The 20,634-nt window shown below is 28.9% G+C and overlaps 2 protein-coding genes across 3 annotated transcripts in view; one reads left to right on the top strand and one right to left on the bottom strand.

The window, feature by feature from the left end:
• LOC145283798 (RING finger protein 37-like) overlaps positions 1 to 20,634 on the top strand; it is a 79,994-nt gene that overhangs the window by 36,447 nt on the left and 22,913 nt on the right. The window lies entirely within an intron of this gene.
• Positions 15,075 to 15,428, bottom strand: LOC145283983 (ARL14 effector protein-like). The gene has a single exon (XM_080133080.1). The coding sequence runs from the start codon at positions 15,426 to 15,428 to the stop codon at positions 15,075 to 15,077; it is 354 nt and encodes a 117-aa protein (XP_079989206.1).

Here is a 20,634-nt window from a genome sequence, read left to right as displayed (position 1 = left end):
TATCTATGAATATATTATATATATATCTATGAATATATTATATATATATAATATCTATGAATATATTATATATATATAATATCTATGAATATATTATATATATATATATCTATGAATATATTATATATATATAATATCTATGAATATATTATATATATATAATATCTATGAATATATTATATATATATATAATATCTATGAATATATTATATATATATATAATATCTATGAATATATTATATATATATCTATGAATATATTATATATATATAATATCTATGAATATATTATATATATATAATATCTATGAATATATTATATATATATATATATATGTATATATTATATATATATCTATGTATATATTATATCTTTATATATTATATCTCTATATATTATATATATATATTATATCTATGTAAATCTATATCTATCTATATCTATATAAAAACAGAGATGTGTGTGCCACAGACGATTTCTGATTGGTTAATCCAATGATCACATCTCCTAAAAAACAATGGTTTCTACGCTCTTACCTTTACCATAAAATATTATGGCTTTATTTATTGTCCATCTTGGAAGGGTTTAATTTTTTCCTAACTTGCGATTTACAAATTAAAAAAATACGAAACTACAATCTAACAATCGAACCTCCGACATCACGGCCGCCATTATGAAACTAAACTAAAAAAAAAAAAACGCGCGTTCACTCATGGTCTTTACATTTCGGGTTTGGGTACTTGTGCAGTTTTCCATTGACATTAAAAAATGGAAATATTAAAAAAAATATATATATATTGTACGTACTCGTCATGGGATAAAGTTTTCCTACAGAAAAAATCACGTAATTTCATCAAGTAGTTATTTTTTTATAGCGAAAAAAGAAAAAAATCAACGCTACAAGCGAGTCATTATTAATTAAACAGAAAGTTCAAGTAGGGGGATTTCCCCTTTTTTTTTTATAGCGAGGCCAAATTTCGCGAATTTGGCCTTTTTTTAAAGCAGTTTGGCCTTCAAAATTTCTGTTTGGCCTTTTTCTTCACCGATGAAATAAAAAAAGCAAATAAAAACAACGCAATAAAACTTTTAAAAATACGGCACACTGTTGTTGTTCTTGTTTGTTTTTTTTTGGTAATTTTCCTTATTTTTTTATTTATTCAAGATAATACTATTAAATGGACACTATTATGCCAAATTAGCCCCCCCCCCAAAAAAAAAATGCACAAAAATTCGAGATTTAAGGTTTTGACGAGATAATTTAGCAAATTGTCCGGACTATTTCGAGAGAACCATCCATTAGTTTTTCCTGAAATTTTGCCACAAATTGTATTTCAATACATAGATGTGCATAGTAACAACATTTTTTTTCCGAAAATTCCCGTTGCGTCTCCAGATTTCATCCAAACAGAACTTTTGAAGGCCAAACTGCTTTTAAAAAAGGCCAAATTCGCGAAATTTGGCCTCGCTATCATAAAAAAAGTGGGAAATCCCCCAACTAGAACTTTCTGTTTGGTTAAGAATCAAGGTGGCTGATTTATATATTACTCGCTTATAAGACTATCAATACACACAAAAAAATATAGATTTATTTTTGGGTAAAGTTCCCCCGGGTTTTCCTTTCACTTGAGTAAATAATGGTCTTTTGTTATATATATATGGCGTACTATTATCCTTATATATATGATGTTTATGTTTATATATATATATAAGTGATAGTGTCTGTGTGTGTCTGTGCGTCTGTGTGCATTTCCCTACGCTAAAACTCTGTCAATTTTAAGCCTAGAGATTCGAAATTTGATATACAGGGTACTGAGATTTGGGAAAATCGATGTGATAGGTTTTCAACAGAAATTTGGCGATTAAGTGGTCAATATTCAACGATTTGACCTTTGAGAACTCTACCAAACTCCTCCTACAATTTTGGGTCTAAACACGTGATATTTTAGATATAGATTTCTTGGACATGGATCTAACTTATTAACTTTACTTGATCCCTAAACAATAAATGTTAAGAGGTCATAATAGGGGTCAAAGTTTAAAAAAATTGACCGTTTTTTTTCTCAGCATTAACCTCAAAACACCTGGGCAACGCCGGGCACCGATTGCTAGTATATCTATAAAAACAGATGTGTGTGCCACAGACGATTTCTGATTGGTTAATCCAATAATCACATCTCCTATAAAACTATGGTTCCTACGCTCTTAAATTTACCATAAAATATTATGGCCTTATTTATTGTCCATCTTGGAAGGGTTTATTTTTTTCCTAACTTGCCATTTACAAATTACAAAATTAAGAAACTTACACCAGCCATAACAATCCAACCTCCTACACCATGTCCGCCATTCTGGCGCTAGCCGCACACACGTACACACAACACAAAAACAAACGCTGTCCTCCAAAGGACACTATTAGTACTACTACTCAGCACACGCACACACACGCACACACACACACACGTTCACTACCGTCCTCTTTAAAACACGTTCTTTTTAAGAGACGATTTTTTTAAGCTGTTGACACACATGTTTTAAAAATCTAGCAAAAATTAATTTTCCTGAAATTTTTCAATATTTAATAATAAATTATGTTGGCTGATAAAATTTTAAAACTTTTTTTTAAAGTTAGAAAGATAAAATTTAAAAATACTTATTTATATATATATATATATATATATATATATATATAAAACTAAACAAAAAAAAACGCGCGTTCACTCGTGGTCTTAAGTTCATTTCGGGTTTGTATTACTGTACACAAAGATTCGAAAAAGTTGTCAAAAAGCAAATATATAACAAATAAATGTTATCAAAGGCAAGATAAGTTACTTTTCTATCGTACTGGATATATTTTTCGTGTTTTTATTCAATGTAACATGTTTATTCAGCTCGAAAACCATACAGTGTTTACCGATATATTGGAAAATTCAAGATGGCGCCTCACTCCCTCTTTAACACGGTAAGTATGGGAAAAGGTGTTATGAATAAAAAACTAGAAAAAATACGATTAAAAACCCGCCGAATATATGTCAAGCTATGTCACGGTAACATATATTGAGCGAGTTTTTAACAGTATTTTATCCAGTTTTTTATTTATAACACCTTTTCCCAAACTTACCATGTTGGAGAGGGAGTCAGACGCCATCTTGAATTTTCCAATACATTGGTAAACACTGTATGGTTTTCGAGCTGAATAAACATGTTACATTGAATAAAAATACGAAAAATATATCCAGTTTGGTAGAAAAGTAACTTATCTTGCCTTTGATAACATTTATTTGTTATATATTTGTTTTTTGCAACTTTTTCGACTCTATGTGTACAGTAATACAAACCCATTAAAAAATATTCATTTTGATTTTAAAAAAATATTGTTCATTTCGATTAAAAAACATTCATTTTGATTTTAAAAAAATTCATTTTGATTAAAAAGTTTAATTTTAATATTTGTTTATTGTCTTAACTCATATCAAATGTTTTGCTTGTGTTCTGCTTCAAATATTCATAATCTTACATGCATAATTTTCATTTAATTATATTAAATAAACTTCAAGTTTACTACAAATCAAATCGTGTTCCTTCACTTATTAAAAATGTAATTTATAAGTAATTAAAGAACGCATTCTAATCTTTAAAATCTATAATACAACGAAATATTCAATTGCTTATAATACTTAAACAAACAACTTGTGTTTTTTTTATTATTTTTTATTATTAATATTAGATGAGTTTCAGTATAAATCGTGTTCTTTATTTCAATCCAATTTTGAAATTTTGTAACGCTGTCTGTAAAAATTACTGTTCATTATTGACAGTCTAAGACTTCCACATATCTTGCTTGTTGGGACCTCGGCGATGACGTCATTTTTTCAGCTGGCCGGCCATCTTTATAACGAAGGCCACGCCACCATCCCCCCACCAAAAGGGGAAGCCTGGCATTTTCTCACCCGAAAGGGGGGAGCTTGGCAGTTTCTCCCCCCCAAAGGAGGAGCCGGTGTCCCCCCCCCAAGGGTGGGGGGGGCGAAGAGGCCAGGAGGAGGTGACTTTCTTTGGGGGGGGGGGGGAAGAAGCCTCCAGGCACCCTCCTCCCTGAATGTGGGGTTGGGGATTATCTCTCCCTGAAGGGGGGAGGCCAGCACCAAGCATGTAAATCCAAAGGGGTGACTTTTTTTGTTACCCCTCGAAGTGGGAAGGGGGCCGATCACCCAGGCAACGCCGGGTAACCCCTGCTAGTATTATATATATATATATATATAATATCTATGTATATATTATATATATATATTATATCTATGTATATATTATATATATATATATATATTATATCTATGTATATATTATATATACATTATATCTATGTATATATTATATATATATATATATATTATATCTATGTATATATTATATATACATTATATCTATGTATATATTATATATATATATATTATATCTATGTATATATTATATATATATATATTATATCTATATATTATATATATATATTATATCTATGTATATATTATATATATATATTATATCTATGTATATATTATATATATATATTATATTTATGTATATATTATATATATATATTATATTTATGTATATATTATATATATATATTATATCTATGTATATATTATATATATATATTATATCTATGTATATATTATATATATATATATCTATGTATATATTATATATATATATTATATTTATGTATATATTATATATATATATTATATCTATGTATATATTATATATATATATATTATATCTATGTATATATTATATATATATATATATATTATATCTATGTATATATTATATATATATATTATATCTATGTATATATTATATATATATATTATATCTATGTATGTATTATATATATATATTATATCTATGTATATATTATATATATATATTATATCTATGTATATATTATATATATATATTATATCTATGTATATATTGTATATATATATTATATCTATGTATATATTGTATATATATATTATATCTATGTATATATTGTATATATATATATTATATCTATGTATATATTGTATATATATTATATCTATGTATATATATATTATATCTATGTATATATTGTATATATATATCTATGTATATATTGTATATATATATCTATGTATATATTGTATATATATATATCTATGTATATATTGTATATATATATATCTATGTATATATTGTATATATATATATATCTATGTATATATTGTATATATATATCTATGTATATATTGTGTATATATATATATCTATGTATATATTGTGTATATATATATATCTATGTATATATTGTATATATATATCTATGTATATATTGCATATATATATTATATCTATGTATATATTGTATATATATATTATATCTATATATATAGTACATATATATATATATTATATCTATGTATATGTTATACATATATATATTATATCTATGTATATATTGTACATATATATTATATCTATGTATATATTGCATATGTATATATTGTATATATTGCATATATATATTATATCTATGTATATATTGTATATATTGCATATATATATTATATCTATGTATATATTGTATATATTGCATATATATATTATATCTATGTATATATTGTATATATTGCATATATATATTATATCTATGTATATATTGTATATATTGCATATATATATTATATCTATGTATATATTGCATATATATTATATCTATGTATATATTGCATATATATTATATGTATGTATATATTGCATATATGTATATATTGCATATATATATATATTATATCTATGTATATATTGCATATATATATATTATATCTATGTATATATTGCATATATATATATTATATCTATGTATATATTGCATATATATATATTATATCTATGTATATATTGCATATATATATATTATATCTACGTATATATTGCATATATATATATCTATGTATATATTGCATATATATATATCTATGTATATATTGCATATATATATATATATCTATGTATATATTGCATATATATATTATATCTATGTATATATTGCATATATATATTATATCTATGTATATATAATATATATATATGTATATATGTTATATATATATCTGTATATATGTTATATATATATCTGTATATATGTTATATATATATCTGTATATATGTTATATATATATCTGTATATATGTTATATATATATATCTGTATATATGTTATATATATATCTGTATATATGTTATATATATATCTGTATATATGTTATATATATATCTATATATATGTTATATATATATATCTGTATATATGTTATATATATCTATATATATGTTATATATATCTATATATGGTGTATATATATCTATATATATGTTATATATATCTATATATATGTTATATATTTTATCTATATATATGTTATATATCTATATATATGTTGTATATATATTATATCTATATATGTTATATATATATTATATATATAAATGTTATATATATATTATATATAAATGTTATATATATATTATATATATATGTTATATATATATTATATATATGTTATGTATATTATATATGTTATATATATTATATATATATGTTATGTTATATTATATATGTTATATATATTATATATGTTATATTATATATGTTATATATATTATATATGTTATATATATTATATATATATGTTATATATATTATATATATGTTATATATATTATATATATATGTTATATATATTATATATATATGTTATATATATTATATATATATGTTATATATATTATATATATATGTTATATATATTATATATATGTTATATATATTACATATATGTTATATATATTATATATATATGTTATATATATTATATGTTATATATATTATATATATATGTTATATATATTATATATATATGTTATATATATTATATATATATATGTTATATATATTATATATATATATTACCTATATATGTTATATATATTATATATATATATGTTATATATATATTATATCTATATCTAATATATATATTATATCTATGTATATCTTATATATCTATGTATATGTTTTATATATTATATCTATGTATATATTATATATATGTCTATGTATATATTATATATATTATATCTATGTATATATTATATATATTATATCTATATATATTATATATATATATATATATATCTTATATATTATATATATATCTTATATATTATATCTATATATGTTGTATATATACATCTATATATATATGTTGTATATATACATCTATATATATATGTTGTATATATATATCTATATATATGTTGTATATATATATCTATATATATGTTATATATATTATATCTATATATATATGATATATATATTATATTATATCTATATATATATGATATATATATTATATTATATCTATATATATGTTATATATATTTAATTATATCTATATACATATATCTTGTATATATATTATATCTATATATATGTTATATCTATATATATGTTATATATATATATTACATCTATATATATATCCTGTATATACTATATATATCTTTTATATATATCATATCTAAAAATATGTTATATATTACATCTATATACGTCTTATATATCATATCTTCTATATATATTATATCAATATATATCTTATATATATTATATCTATATATATATCTATATATGTCTTATATATATATTATATCTATATATGTCTTATATATATTATATCTATATGTCTTATATATATATTATATCTATATATGTCTTATATATATATTATATCTATATATATCTTATATATTATATCATATATATATATCTATATATATATCTATATATAATCTTATATATATTATATCTATATATATCTTATATATATATTATTGTCTATATATATCTTATACATATTATATCTATATATATCCTGTATATTATATCTATATATATATTTTATATATATATAATCTATCTTATATATTATATCTTATATATATATTATATCTTATATATATATATATATATATATATATATATATATATTATATCTATATATATCTTATATATTATATCTATATATATCTTGTATATATATTATATATATCGTATATATTATATCTATATATATTGTATATATTATATCTATATCTATCTTATATATATAAGATATAAATAGATATAATATATAAGATAGATATAGATATAATATATAAGATAGATATAGATATAATATATACAATATATATAGATATAATATATACGATATATATAATATATATACAAGATATATATAGATATAATATATAAGATATATATAGATATAATATATAAGATATATATAGATATAATATATATATAAGATATATATAGATATAGTATATATAAGATTATGTATAGATATATATATAAGATATATATAGATATATATATATATATATATGATATAATATATATTATATCTATATATATCTTATATATATATATATATTATATCTATATATATATATTATATCGATATATATTTTATCTATATATATATATATTTGTCTTATATATATATATTATATCTATATATATATGTTATCTATATATATGTTATATCTCTATATATATTCTATCCATATATATGTTATGTATATATATATTATATATATATATTATATAGCTTTAAGGAAAAGAGAAAGATCAATTCCATAAAAGGAGACTAATCTGGATAATGTCAAGCTCAACAATAATTATTGGAGCTTATGCAATAGGACAATAAGAGTATAAAATGAAGACACAAAGCTATATATAGGTAGATATAGAATGGATCATTTATTGAATAATGGAATACGGGCAAAATTCAGGGGGTAGAAGGGTCTCTTTATGCCAAGGCATTTCGAAACATAACGCTTCTCATCAGAAGAGTGGAGAAGGTGCTAGGTAGCAATGGTGAGATGCGGCGTCTAGCGTAAGGTTCGTTAGGGATGAGATAGATTAAGGGGAATTATAGAGTGTTGGGGGAAGCTTTAATGAATTCTAAATAAGGAGAAGCTTATTATATATAGTATGATATATAAGAATATATATTGTCTTTAACATAGTATTGAGATTAAGGGGTAAATGTATTATGGTTGAATAGAGGGTGTATTGTTGTTGTGTGGTAATTTATTTTAACGGTTTATGTGCTGTCTATTTTCTATGGAGTGGGTAATTTTTTAATAATTTGGCGGGGGGGGGGGGCTTATGTAAGGTCGTAAAACTGAAAGGTAATATGCAGCAATATATTTATATGGTTCTACTGTTATGATATAGGGAGTATGATCATAAGGGGGCGGTCGGAGATTAGGGTGGCAATGACTATGAGTGCGTCTAACTTGATGTAAAAGGTTAAGTATACATATTGATGTTTAAATGGGGGAGTAAGGAAACCAAAGCTACTGGTGCGAGTTGTAAAAATATACCAAATAATAGTAGGGTAATTATAATAGTATGGAAGATAATAGTAATGACAATTATAATAATAGAGTAATAAATTAGATGTAAAATTGAATATGAAAAAAAATTTTATATTAAAAAAAATAAAATAAAGGCAAAATTAAAAGTAAACATTAAAATTAAACATTAAATATAATGTTACCAATAGTTGTGATAAAATTAAATTTAAAATTACTGTTAATAACAGTGAAGATGAAGATAATGGTAGCAATTATGGTAGCAATGACGGGAGTGATAATAATGATATCAATTATAATGAAGATTATAATTATAATGATGATAAAAACAATAATAATAATAACAATAGTAATAGCGTTAAAAACAGTGCAGTAATAATAATTATAATGCTTCTACCAGTACTTCCAACATCACCACAACCATTACCAATAATAATAATGAAAATACTTTTAATACTAAATTATTAGGGGTGAGTAAAAGAAAGAGGTACAGAAAAAGTTTTAAAAAAAAAAAAAAGGCGAAAATGAAAAAAAAATGGTACTCTTGCAGAATTGGATCCGAATCCTCGGGAGTTACCGTCAATCATGGCTTGGGCTCGACCAACATTCAGTGGATTAAGCCGAAAGTTGCTAAAATGTTGAAACGCTAAATAGTTTTCTTTATTATTGTATTCAAAAATGTGAGTTTTTAATTAATATTTGGGTAAGGGGGGGTGTACTATACACAGATTCGAAAAAGTTGTCCACAAACGAATAAATGAAAGCAAAGGATGATTGTTTAGTGTTTTTATTTAATGTAAAATGTTTAATAGGCTAAAAAAACTTAGTGTTTATCTATTTATTTGAAAAAGACAATGGTCGCGGACTCTGTTGAATACGTTAAGTTCGGGAAAATCAGTTAAAAACTATACAAAACAGTGTCAGACACCTACTGATTATATGTTATTGTGACATAGGCTGACATATTCGGTGGGTTTCTCATAGTATTTTGTATAGTTTTTTAGTTTTAAAATCATTTTCTCAAACTTAACATCATCAGCAGTGTCCGTCACCGTTTGTATTTTTCAAATACACTGATAAACACCGTTTTTCGAGCTGACTAAACGTTATAGTAAATAAAACGGGTTTGTATTACTAAACACAGAAACGAAAAAGTTCTTGAAAAATAAATATAACAAATAAATGTTATCAAAGGCAAGATAAGTTACTTTTCTACCTAACTGGATAAGATTTTAGTGCTTTTATTAAGTGTAAAATGTTTAATCGGTTCGAAAACATGTATGTTTATCTGTATATTTGAAAAATACAAATGGCGGCAGACTTTGTTTAACACGTTAAGTTTGGGAAATGAGTTAAAACTAAAAAAACTATACAAAATACTGTCAGGAACTCACTCAATATATGTTACCGTGACATAGGCAGACATGTATTCAGTGGTTTTTAACAGTAGGGTAATTCCATCTCAAATAATCCAGAAAAAAACCTCTTTGACACCCTTACCTCTCAGAGTTTTTTCAAACTTTCACCATATGTTGGTATCATAAAAACTAGGGAATCCTGAAAATTTGAGCTTTTAACTCTAAGCGGTTCCGGAAATATAGCAATTTCAGTATTTTACATATATCGCGTCGAGGCGCAAATTCACAAAATTATGAAATTACGTTTTGGGGCATAAATCAATTTCTAAACTAGGTAGAACCTTGAAAATTTGCATAAACAATGTTTTCCACACAAGGAATCCAAATATCACGTTTAAAACCTCTGAAAATGGATTATTTCTGAGTTATTGAACTTTTAATCTGAGATTTGGGTATTGGTCTAAGGTGATCAAAAAAACATGTGGCACTATTGAAAATTGAATTTTTTTTGTTCCTAGACATTCCTGATAGTCTGAACTTAAATTCCCCCGAAAAAGGTGTTTGGTTCTTTTCTTGTTAGCTCACAATTGAACCTTAAAGATGGGCAGTTTTACAGGCCTCACTTCCAGACAGCAGTGTACAAGGAGTCACTTGACTTCACCACAAATAGGAAATCCTGAATTTTATTTTGACTTCCTGTTCATTTAAAAAGTGGTATTGCTGCTTTCTGGTGTTTCTTTAAGTTGGCTGAAACTATTTTGTTTGTTTTTTGTTTGATGCACGTAGTCGGTAAAGCCAAGTAACCGGATAGCTCACAATCGAACCTAAAAAATTGGCCAGTCACAGTGGACAATCCCAAATAATAAACTGCATGTGGTGAGAATACAATGTGCTTGTGGCCTTTATGAACCCCTAAAAATTCTCATGGCCCCCTGTGATTAACCCATTTTTTAGGTTTAATTGTGAACTAGTGAAGAAAGAACAAAAGCCCATTTTTCTGGTAATCAATACGGTGGGTACAGATACTAAGAAACGGTACTTATCATGGGTGGGTACATGGTTTGGATTTTTTAGTACATTAAAGTAAAAAACTATCACCACAACACAGCATCTTATGCATGTAAGGCAACATATACTGTCACGGTTTTATCGTAATCCTCGTCAGAAATAGTAAAGCTCCTTCCGCTTGAGTTTGTTTTAGGTACGTGGATGCTACAAATGATGTTTTTGAAAGGAACAGGACACAGGTCAGCACTGCGAGGCCAGTTGAAAGTTTTACGTGGACCATAGGGGTGCATGAACTGAGCATCAACATCACCTTCATTGAGGTTTACTTTCTGCACCAATCCGACCCACCAGAACGAGTTGTACACACATGTTATGTACGTCAAAGGAGCAACATCCCCAATGTCAACATGAGTGGGGATTTTAAAGTCGTGAATGTCAACAAATGAATTGTTCTCACTACAAAGTTTGTGTCCGATCTTGCATCCTGATTGTGGAACAAAATGATGACTACTTCTCGTCCGAGGTACTGTTTTCACATCCATAAACCTCTTCTCCATTCTATCTCTCACTTCAACCATGTCTTCCTTGTCGATTCCAAAGAACACAATGGACTTCATTTTGGCTTGGCACACTTCCAGTATTGCTTTGTAACCTGGTTGTTCAAGGGTCTCTGCAAGCTTCGCTTTGCTGCATGCCGTTTAATGGCACCACCAATACCATCACAATGGGGATTTCCCATAGCTGGTTGCAAAAAATATCCACTCAACGTCGATACCGTGATCATCTTTGTGGAAGCACAGATTAAGAAGGTTTTTAAAGTTCTTATATTGGCCACCACAACCATCTGAAACATAGATTTTGTTGATACCAGTGAGATGTTGTTTAATGAAATCTGTCACCATGCTCTGTATTTTGTGAACAAAGCAAGTGTTGTGTGTATTGTCGTCAGAGATAAAACATAGCGAGTGATGCTGTAGAACTCCTACTTCATCTTTGTAGTATATTACAAGAGGGTAAAGTGTGCAGTACTCTTTGCTCCAGTGAAAACTTTGTATCTCATCCTGAATGAGAAACCGATAGTTTTCAGCGAAATCCCCCAATACCATGACCTCAGTTTTTCCCAAATTTTATTTTTTTGCCTTCACATAACGTGCTTGGGCTTTGGTGAAGTATGAGTGTCGAGTCATTTCATTTATCTTCTCCACAAGAAGCTCCTTGTAATCCCCATATGTTGTTGTAAGTGTCAACAGGGCATCTCGATCAGTTGTCTGCCATTGGCAGTAGTGGAATTCGGATTCCATATCCAGGTGTGACAGTTCATCGTCCAGGAACTGTTCCAGAGCTGCACTCCCAGGACATGATTCACAACGATGCATCATACAGACCCTGTTATCTGTGTCACAAACTAATTTCTCAATCAAGTCTTTGTATGTGCATTTCCAGTCAATTGCATCAACAAGCAACACTGCATTTTGATGGGTGCTGCACACACAAACTGAATGGGTCTCTGATGAACCAGCGAGGACACACCACTTTGGCCTAAGAGAGCAGAACTTGGAGAAGCCAATTTTCAAATTTGGATATTTTTCTTTGAATGCAGCAAACATTTCTGACAGGTTACAAAGAACCAGACACTTTTGTTTGTGCACATTCCGTCTGACACTTGCATAATCCTTTTTACCTGGCATCTGGTGACAGTGTTGTATTGTGGTGTGGCCCCCAGGTTGGGAATCGTAGTAGTGCGTAGGACCCCCTGGTTGTAGCACATAGCAGTTTTAATTACGTCGATCGTCCGTGGTTTCACCTGTTTACTAAGCGGTTGTCATGACAACGAGTTAAGACTAGTGAGTTATCTCACCTTAGACTGGCACTTTTTCCTTATCTTGCCTCTCGTCAATTGTCAAAAATGTCATAATAACGTTGAACCTGAAAACAAAACGGTTGACAACTTAGAGCGATCAGCCGTAACTTAAAAATATGCATTAAAAGACGTAAGTCAGAATTGCGTTTGTTTTTGTATAAAATTATATTTTTACAATATTATACAGATTTACAATTTAAACAGTTCGTCTTTTTTTTCTTTTGGTGGTTTTGAAGTTCACAGCGATAGTAACAGTGTTCTCACAGTGTTCTGAGGAGGGAAATGACGTTTCAACGATCCGGTCTTCAGCAACGTTCTGTCCCTTGTTTCTCCTCTCTCTGCTAGCTCTCTGCTTCTTCTGGTTAGATTCCAAACATCACCGTTTATATTGGCATTTTTGTCGCTTGGTTTTTCCTATCCACGCGATCTGTCAATCAGCTGATCGATAATAGAACACGCGTTCTTTAGTCACGTTTTAACAATTTCTTTGCCGGTTCCTGACCTCGGACGATCATCCGATTTATCTTCAGCTGACCGACACATGAATTTATCACTCATGCCAATATCTGTACTTCCAGAGCTTACGAGGAATGTCACGTTTCTTTGTTTTGTAAACAAAAAAATCGTCGTCCGATTTCTCTGTTTACGACGTAAGCACTTTCTCCTTTCAACTGGTGGACAATCGATTATTCGATGCCCACTCTTTTAAATCTTTTATTAAAGAAGTTTTTTCTTTTCAGTTATGTATCGGATGGTTCCAGCCATCCATTACATAACACCAGTACCAGGTCAAGAGTTTCCTGAGGAAAAGATTTTCCTTTCTTTGGATCTGGTGTTGCTATAATGCCACCAACCTTTTTCAGATCCCGGGCCATCCGAATCAGGTACTCACTCACTCCAAATTGTTGAGCAGTAAATTCACGTGACCACTTGTCCGGTACCAGAGTCAATATTTGGATCTTCTGAGGGTACGTAGCTGTTTTCAGTTTTTATCGCATCAAATCATGCAGTCGATCCAACTCTGCAGCCTTCCACTGGACATCATTTTTCTCAAAATCAGAATCAGATGTATCGAGCATATCCCCTTCAACATCGTAGGCTTCTGCCAGGGTGGATTTGTATGTGTTCATCACTTTCTTGAGTTTCTGTTTGGCAGTGCTCACACGACTATGTTGGGCCACACTATGAAGCTTCACTGGAGAGACACCAACCATTTCTAGACCACTGTTGAGCTGTTTTCTTGGTGTTTTGTACATTTCAAATGGTTCATCAGCTGGAGCATCTTCATTAAAATCATTTTGAAAATGAACTACATCACCTGAGGAGCTTGTGTCAGGAACTTTCATTGATGAGATATTGGTAGGATTTGTCACATTATCGGTAAAGCATGAACCCTGGCGTAACTGTGTAGTCTTTGGCTTCTAAATATTGCGCCATCTCAAGAGTGATTTGTTTTCTTCCCTGAACTTTACGCTTGTGTGTTTTCAAGACGCCACAGCACTTGATTGTATGCTGTTCAAATGCATTACCAAATACCTGTTCATGATGGAGGCAGATGGTTGTTACATTTTCCTGCTTACGTAAACCAGCACGCCACAGGTAGGTTGTTCGAGTTTCATCATCAAATTTGTCCATATTTCTCAAGCCAGTGGACCGGGTGTAATGGAGCTCATGGCATGGTGAGTCCAAAAGTTCACCAAAGCTGCATTGTCCTGCTTTTTCTGTCATTGGAAAAAACAGATGAGATATAATTAAATTTTCATTTTCTAGGCATAATCATAATCATAGGACTTGTCAATGTAATGCCTTTTGAGAAGGAAGATGAAAATGTTTAGGGGACAAACCACGTCTTGTCTGTTGTTGGAACTATTCAGTAGTTTGTGCCAGTTATCTGCCAAGTCTGAGGCAAGAACATTACTCCAATATTTCAAATAGAAAACAAAATATTTCCTTGTACTCAGGACAGCTTTAAATCTTTCATTTGAGCTTCTTTTGACGACTGTGGTGTCCAGAATAGGAGGCACAATATCGAAGAATTGGAAAGCACTTAGTTCCGTCGCATTTTTAAAACAACCAGCTCATATTAAGTAGTTTTATTTCTTGGACCGAGCCAATACTACTATTGCTCTCTCTTTTTCTCTCTATTCTTCTTCACAAAAATACCAGTCCTGGGTTCTTATAAAAATGTTCTAATAAAAAGTATAACTCACTCTAGACATCATGATTAGTATTATTTTTCAAAGGAATAAGAACTCATATCTTGATGCATTTCAATATGATCTGTAAATAATTGAAGAACAGTTTTCATTTGCATTCTTCGATCAACTATAGTCAGAGAAATGAACTTTCTGGTACATCAATTAAATTTCACTAAAAATTTTAAATACACTTATCTTTTCAGTGACTGTTTTTTCTCAGTAATTTTCCAAATACTAAGTGAAAAATGCATTTTAACCGTGATAATTTTTTAAATAAAACAAGCGAAATTATTTAAACAATAAAAGGTTTAATAGAACAAAATACCTTTTCTTAGAACAATAAACTTTTTCTTAGAAAGCTTCCAAGAAATATCTCTAAAATGAAAATATTGCGGATCAAGTAATCCATTTCACTTCTTTTGAAGTTTTTTTTTTAGATTTTTATAAAAATTTGTTATATTTTTTAAGTTGCTTTTTAAACAGGCTTCATTAAAAAAGTGTATTGTTATATTATCTATTTTCTATACTATTAAACCTTTGTTTCTTTAAATAAATTGACTTTGCTCGTTTATTAAATTTTTGAAGCTGTCAATGAAAAGAAAAATTGTTCTTCAATGTTTTAAAAAAGTCAGTTTCACAGTAATAATTAAGTTAGAGTTTTTAAAAATAGCACAAAAGAGTTTTGTATTAAGAATGCCTGATTGGTAGATATTAAATAAACATTAATTACTTTTTTAAACTAATTACCATTTTAATTAAAAGAAAGAAAAAACAAAATAAATATACATAATTTTATTGCATATAAAACCATTTTTTAACTTCTAGGGTATTATTGATCGAAATATTTTCAATTAATTTTAAAAAGTATTACATACTTTTTAAACTAAATTCATTTTTTACAAAACGTTCTACAAAAATGCCAAAAAAATGTGAATAGGATTTTTCTTGAAAAAACATATTTATTTTTTTTAAATAAACTCTCCAACCTTCATAAAAAAATTCAGTGGCTGTAGGATAAGAATTAAAAAAAAAAAAAAATCTTCAATTTATGTTCTTCACATGAGGTGAAAATAATGCATGTATTAGTTTTTTAATTTTAAAATAATTTTAATTTATGGTGGGGTGAGTAGAAAAACAATTTCAACCCTGAGAAAAAAAAAAAAAAATTTGTAATATCTAATAAATGTTTAAGTGATGGGAGAGGTCTGACAGAAAATAAAGCATGTTATGTAAGAATAGTGTTGAAAATTATAGCAGGAAATAAACTTGAAATTATTGCAATTGAACATGGCCATGCTGAAGGCATTATTTCTGTTATTAAATCTGCTCTTTCAAAAGTGGTGTTAGTGCACTGATGATGAAACTTTTCATCGAGAATTGTTGGGTTTTGTGCAGATGGGGCAAATGTAAATACTGGAGAGAGGAATGGTCTTGTGACACAGTTAAGTTCCCCATCTCATAGACTTCTACTGCACAACACATTGGCTTGCATTAGCCCTATTGAAGTCCCATGCACTCTTTCAATGTCAACATTAGATATGGAAGACTTACTACTTCAAGAACAAGAGAGAACTTAACTTATTGGAGACAAACTGAAAGAAAGAATTTACTTGGTAGTGTTAGTGAAGGATACGAGTTGGGTTCCCCACCCCATGCAGACAGGGCAACGAGAGTCTTTTTCCAAGGAAAGTCCTGTTTTTGGATCAAAGAAAAAGTAAAGAATATTGGTTCTACAGTTGACATTACAATTAAAGAACTGAAGTCAAGATTTCAAAATCTGTTGGGAACAAACAAATGTGTAAATACTGAAGATGTGGTGAAAAGCTTCATTAAGGTGCTTATGTATAATCATGACACACGACCAGAATGTAAAAGAGAACAGATTCATTTTGTAAATTATGAAATGCATTATTTTTTAATGGTTCGGAAAACTTCTGGTTGTTTCAGGATGCAAAGTTGTTCATACAGAATGGAAACACATTGAATTCTTTGTTGCAAATAATTTCAGGGACAAATTTGAATATAATTAAAGATTAATTCTCTTTTATTACTGAACAAATGCCTTTCCTCCCTATCCGGTTACTTGGCTTTACCTGCTACTTGCATCCTTGCATCAAAAAAAAAAAAAAATAGTTTCAGCCAACTTAAAGAAACACCAGAAAGCAGCAATACCACTTTTTAAATGAACAGGAAGTCAAAATAAAATTCAGGATTTCCTATTTGTGAAGTCAAGTGACTCCTTGTACACTGCTGTCTGGAAGTGAGGCCCGTAAAACTGCCCATCTTTAAGGTTCAATTGTGAGCTAACAAGAAAAGAACCAAACACCTTTTTCGGAAGAATTTAAGTTCAGCCTATCAGGAATGTCTAGGAACAAAAAAAAAATTCAATTTTCAATAGTGCCACATGTTTTTTTGGGGTCGCCTTAGACCAATACCCAAATCTCAGATTAAAAGTTCAATAACTCAGAAATAATCCATTTTCAGAGGTTTTAAACGTGATATTTGGATTCCTCGTGTGGAAAACATTGTTTATGCAAATTTTTAAGGTTCTACCTAGTTTAGAAATTGATTTATGCCCCAAAACGTAATTTCATAATTTCACAAATTTGCACCTCAACGCGATATATGTAAAATACCAAAATTGCTATATTTCCGGAACTACTTATAGAGGTAGGGAGTACTGGGTCGAAAAAAGGTCACATCTTCAAAATCTGGTGGGGACCCCCTCAAATCAAAATATAAGGTGTATCTAGTTCAAAATCGAAAAAAAATTTGAAAAAAAAAAATTTTTCATCTGTTGGCGGCATTTTTTAGATCTGGGGCTGGTTTTTCAAGAAATATGTGTCCGAAATGTCAATATGAGTGATTTCAAGGCATAATTTTGCTTCTTGTGTATCTCCAATGCCCATTAATGGATATAAATAGTTTCAAATGACACAGGGTCATGTATTTAAACAGGTTTTGTGGTATTCTTGGTCAATTTCGGTCAAAAAATGGCCAAAATTGGTCATAAATTGGCCGAAAAACAGGCAAAAATCACAAAAACCATCTTGGGTCACATAAATTATCCTCGTCCACCTTTATAAAGGTATATATTGCTGTAGATACCTAAAATAGACATTGGAGTACGATTATATACAGGTCTCAGATCTTTTTGGGCCTTTTTTGAAGAGAAATAGACCAAATTTGGACCCAAAATTGCCAAAAATAGGACGAAATTGCCAAAATCCTGTTCTCAGTCACTTAATCGATCCTTGTTCATTCCCAATGGATATGAATGACTTCAGACACACATATAAGGCAGAGAACCATGATAATTGACAGGTCTTGGGGTCTTTAAGGGCAATTTTAGGGGTGAATTTGGCCAAATTGGACCTAAAATTGCTGAAAATAGGCCGAAATCGACATAATCCCATCCTTTTATGATTTCCAAGTGCTTAACAGACTTAACAAAAGTGACTCAGATATACACTACAAGCACTACAATAATCCATCAAACTTGGCTGCAATCTCTTTGTGGTTGTGCAGTGTGAATTGCATGTTTCGGTCCGAAAGAACATCCCAGTCTCCGTTGATTTCGCATTCGACAATTTGATCTGCATCGATAGTTTGCTTATCATCTGGGTTTGGGTACCTCCATTTTAAGTTCTTCCTTTCATAAACACGCTCCAAATGTTCAATTTCGTATTTCTGGTTGTCTAGGATTTTAGTACAGTACCCCAGAAACCATGTTGGCACCCCCTTTACTGTCCACAACACCACACACATCTGATTCACATTCAGGATTAAAGGTAACTCAACCATTTCCTCTGCAACTCGTGGAATGCAAGTGATGGCTTTTAGGGCATCATCATTAGTGGGCAGAGGAATTCTTGTGGATACCGGGCAACCATCCAGGAGTGCGCAAAGATTCATAAGCCGCTCTTCATGAGTGATTTTGTTGAGTTTGAATAGTTCAGGATTTGCAGTTACATCTGATTTGTGGGTGTCTCTGTAATATGCTAACTCAGTCATGACAATCTTCTCTTGTAATTCTGAATGATCTTTTAGCACCGACATCAATTCTTCAGAACTAACACACGGACCACGCCAACTTTTACAATTTATGAGCAATTTAGTAGTGTAATTGCTTGCGTTCATCGCTTTCTTTATCTTCTTTTCAACTTTTAGATGGAGAAGAGTCTTTTGTTCTTCATTCCATTCGTCTTCTCTTTTGTTCAAAAGTTTTGCAATTGCCGTCGAAATTTTTGATGCACCATCCAATGACACACTGTGCAAGACCATATCGTTTCTCAAGGATTTTGCTTTGAACTTGTTATTCCTACATTTCGAAACAATAGCACGATGATCGAATACTCCAAGTTCTCGTTCACACATAACATTGTTGCTCTCCAGGTCTTTTCACTCTTCCACGGTCAACTTGTGTATTTGCGTGGCACGAATGTCATTGTACTGCCCAAATCCGTACTCTCTACCACATTGAAGTTCGATTGTTTTGGATGCATGTACACACATATCTTTCAAAAGTTTTATCTCCAACTCAGATGTCGGTTCCTCAATATCTATATGTCTGTATTGAACAGTGTACACTTCCAAGGTGTCCAGTTTTCCAACTGAAAGATCCTCAAACAACTTTGGAAGAATTTTGCACAGATCATCCTGCGTTCCTACCTCAACAAGATTTAGGAGAGGTAATGAGACTTTGTACCTGAACAATGAAAGACAGTTCAACTGAC

Source organism: Euprymna scolopes, chromosome 8, assembly GCF_053919585.1.
Source record: "Euprymna scolopes isolate OS-2025 chromosome 8, ASM5391958v1, whole genome shotgun sequence".
In the NCBI taxonomy this organism is placed as follows: domain Eukaryota; kingdom Metazoa; phylum Mollusca; class Cephalopoda; order Sepiida; family Sepiolidae; genus Euprymna; species Euprymna scolopes.
This window is presented reverse-complemented; position numbering and strand designations above follow the sequence as displayed.